Source organism: Cucurbita pepo, unplaced genomic scaffold, assembly GCF_002806865.2.
Source record: "Cucurbita pepo subsp. pepo cultivar mu-cu-16 unplaced genomic scaffold, ASM280686v2 Cp4.1_scaffold000428, whole genome shotgun sequence".
NCBI classification, from domain to species: domain Eukaryota; kingdom Viridiplantae; phylum Streptophyta; class Magnoliopsida; order Cucurbitales; family Cucurbitaceae; genus Cucurbita; species Cucurbita pepo.
This window is the reverse complement of record NW_019646659.1, coordinates 28,932-31,793: the sequence shown is the minus strand read 5'-3', so window position 1 is coordinate 31,793 and position 2,862 is coordinate 28,932. Positions and strand designations below refer to the sequence as shown.

The window sequence follows — 2,862 nt, the reverse complement described above, 5'->3', positions numbered from 1 at the left end:
ACACAACCCTCTAGTCTCATCTCTTTGTTACTCTAGGTAACACATACTCGTGGATATTTATATTAATATCATTTTCACGCTCTTAGGGTTGTGTCCTATGTCGATCAAAAGACATGATGCAATATGACACGTATCATCATATAGCATGCTTAATATGGAAAACATCATCATATTAAGGTAAACATCATGCAATCATCATACTCATCATATTGCCACAAAGTGCATCAAACATATCAAGTACGTCATTCATCAAAATATGTATGTACTGCACACATCATCAAGTATCGTAACCCACACATCATCATAACTCATACAACTTTTAGCCTATCCTATAGTAAGACCACTTACTTGGTTGGCCTTGGCCGAAGTACTCCCTAAATAGCTAAATGTAAGCTCCCGTTCTGTGAGAGCTGCTTCCTACGTTGCTGGGGTTTGTTTCCTATCACACCGTTCACCACTTTTCCTAAAACGGCCTCGAATACCTTAATCGGGCCCAAAAACAGATTTGGGAGGGTCAAAACAGTGGAAACTGGGCTGAAAACAGGTGAGCTGAGCTGAACAGCCGCTGGGAGCCGCCGGAGCGTCACTGGAGGGAGCCCGAGCTGTTGCACCGAGCCGAGCCGAGGGACCGCCTGCGCCGCTATGTGACACTTGGCAGCAGCAGAGCAAGCCACGTCGTATGGTAGCGTCGCGTCGTAGCGTGGGTCGCAGCACGGTTCGGGTAGTGGTCCAGGTCGTGGGCTGCGAAAGGCTACTAGGCCAAGACTAATCGTTGGGCCTCGGCTTACTGGGCTGGGTTGCAAGTGTTTGGTTTGCAGGCCGACTTGATTGGACCGTGGGTCTGGTCTCGGGTTGGTTCAACTAAACCGTAGCTGCTGGGCTAGTTTGAGGTTTGGGCCGCTGTAGTTGGCCTGGGCTTAAGGCAAAGGCCGAGGGAAAGAATGGGCTAACTCTCTCGGGTTTTGGGTTTAGGATGACCCGGATCTATGGATCTCGTCTTCCTTACCCGACTTTGGCCAATTTTCTGGTGAGTTTTCTCTCTCCTTCCCGTGGCGTTTNTTCCCGCGGTGTTTCTGTTGCCGATTTCGGTCCTCTTTCTTCCTTTTCCTCTTTATTTGTCGTCCTTCTTTCTTTTCTGGGAGTTTTGCAGCCTAAAATTTCCTAAAACCACATATCTAAGAACGATTAGGAAAACCCAACTTTTTGACCTCGGTTATCGACGACGGCGCTTACGAAAAAGCACAAAACGCACCTTGAGTTATTGTGCTTTCATTAGGGATCCTTCTCGTGGTGGTAGCAGGTCATTTGGTGTCGGTTTGAGGGTTCGTCGGAAAAACTGGATACTCGCCGACGTTTATCCGAAATCTCTCTCTCGTATTTTATTTCTTTTCTCCCTTTGAAGGTATTCTGATAGGTGCTGGGAGTCGTGGGCTGAAGACTGGGCGTGGTGTGGCCGTCGTTTCGCGTGGGGTCTAGGAAACTCGGCGGTCACCGGAAAACTTGCGAGTTTTCTAGCGACTGAGTTTTTTTTTCCGTTTTTTTCCTATCCCGGGTCGTTACATTATCTACCCCTAAAAAGAACTTTCGTCCTCGAAAGTCTCAAACTCTAGTACCAACTCGAGGTATTTTTCTCTTATTTAGTCCTCACGCTCCCACGTGGCTTCCTTACTGTGGTGATTCCGTCACAGTACCTTAATAAACGCAATGCTCCTATTGCGTAAGGTTTTTACTTCTCTAGCTAAGATTCTTACTGGTTTTTCCTCGTAGCTCAGATCTTCATTGAGTTGGAGTGGTTCGTAGTCTATTACGTGGATAGGGTCCATAATGTACTTCCTCAGCATCGACACGTGAAATACATCATGTACTCCTGAGAGGGCTGGAGGTAGGGCTAACTTATACGCTACTGGACCAACTAGCTCTTGGATCTCAAATGATCCAATGAATTTAGGACTTAACTTGCCCTTATGTTCGAAACTTAACACACCTTTCATAGTCGCCACCTTANCTTACATCGACGTAACTTTTCTGTCTACTTTGAGCGGTACGCATCCTCGCTTGAATTTTCTGGACAGCCTCATTGGTGAATCGAACCAGCTCGGGTCCTACTAATTCTCTCTCTCCTACTTCGTCCGAACATAGTGGGGACCTACACCGTTTCCCGTATAGAACCTCAAATGGTGCCATTCCAATAGTTGCCTTGAAACTGTTGTTATACGAGAATTCCATCAGGTGGAGTTTGGAATCCCAACTTCCCTTAAAATCTAGTACACAAGCGCGTAGCATGTCCTCTAGAATTTGGTTTAAACGCTCCATTTGTCCATCTATTTGGGGCTGAAAGGTGGTACTAAAGTCGAGGTGAGTACCCAGCACTTTTTGAAGTCCGAGCTAGAACATTGACGTAAAGCGTGGGTCCCGATCTGACACTATAGATACTTGGACTACATGTAGTCTTACTATTTCTTTCATATACAGCTATGCCCAATTGTCAACTGTATATGTAGCTTTCCCAGGTAGGAAGTGTGCCGACTTGGTCAACCTATCGACAACTACCCGATCATTGTATAGCCTTTAAGCGTTTTGGATAATCCTACTATGAAGTCCATTGCTATGTTTTCCCACTTCCACTCTAATATGCTTAGGGGCTGCAACAACCCCGCCGCATTTTATTTAGGAGCTTTCACTTGTTGAAAAACTAAACACTTGCTCACAAACTCGGTCACGTCCCTCTTCATGCTCTTCCACCAGAAGTGTTGTTTTAAATCTTGGTACATCTTAGTACCTCCTAGGTGCATGGCAAATGGCGAGTTGTGAGCTTCGTTAGTATTTCTTTCCTAAGCTCCTCTATTGTCAAGACATATAGGC

General features: G+C 45.9%; 1 protein-coding gene across 1 annotated transcript; it reads right to left on the bottom strand.

Moving 5' to 3' along the window:
• Positions 1-1,691: 1,691 nt before the first annotated feature.
• Positions 1,692-1,991, bottom strand: LOC111785273 (the record flags this gene model as incomplete). Its single annotated transcript, XM_023665678.1, has 1 exon — positions 1,692-1,991. A coding segment is annotated over exon 1 (300 nt), but the record flags the coding sequence as incomplete, so codon positions are not given.
• Positions 1,992-2,862: the final 871 nt, after the last annotated feature.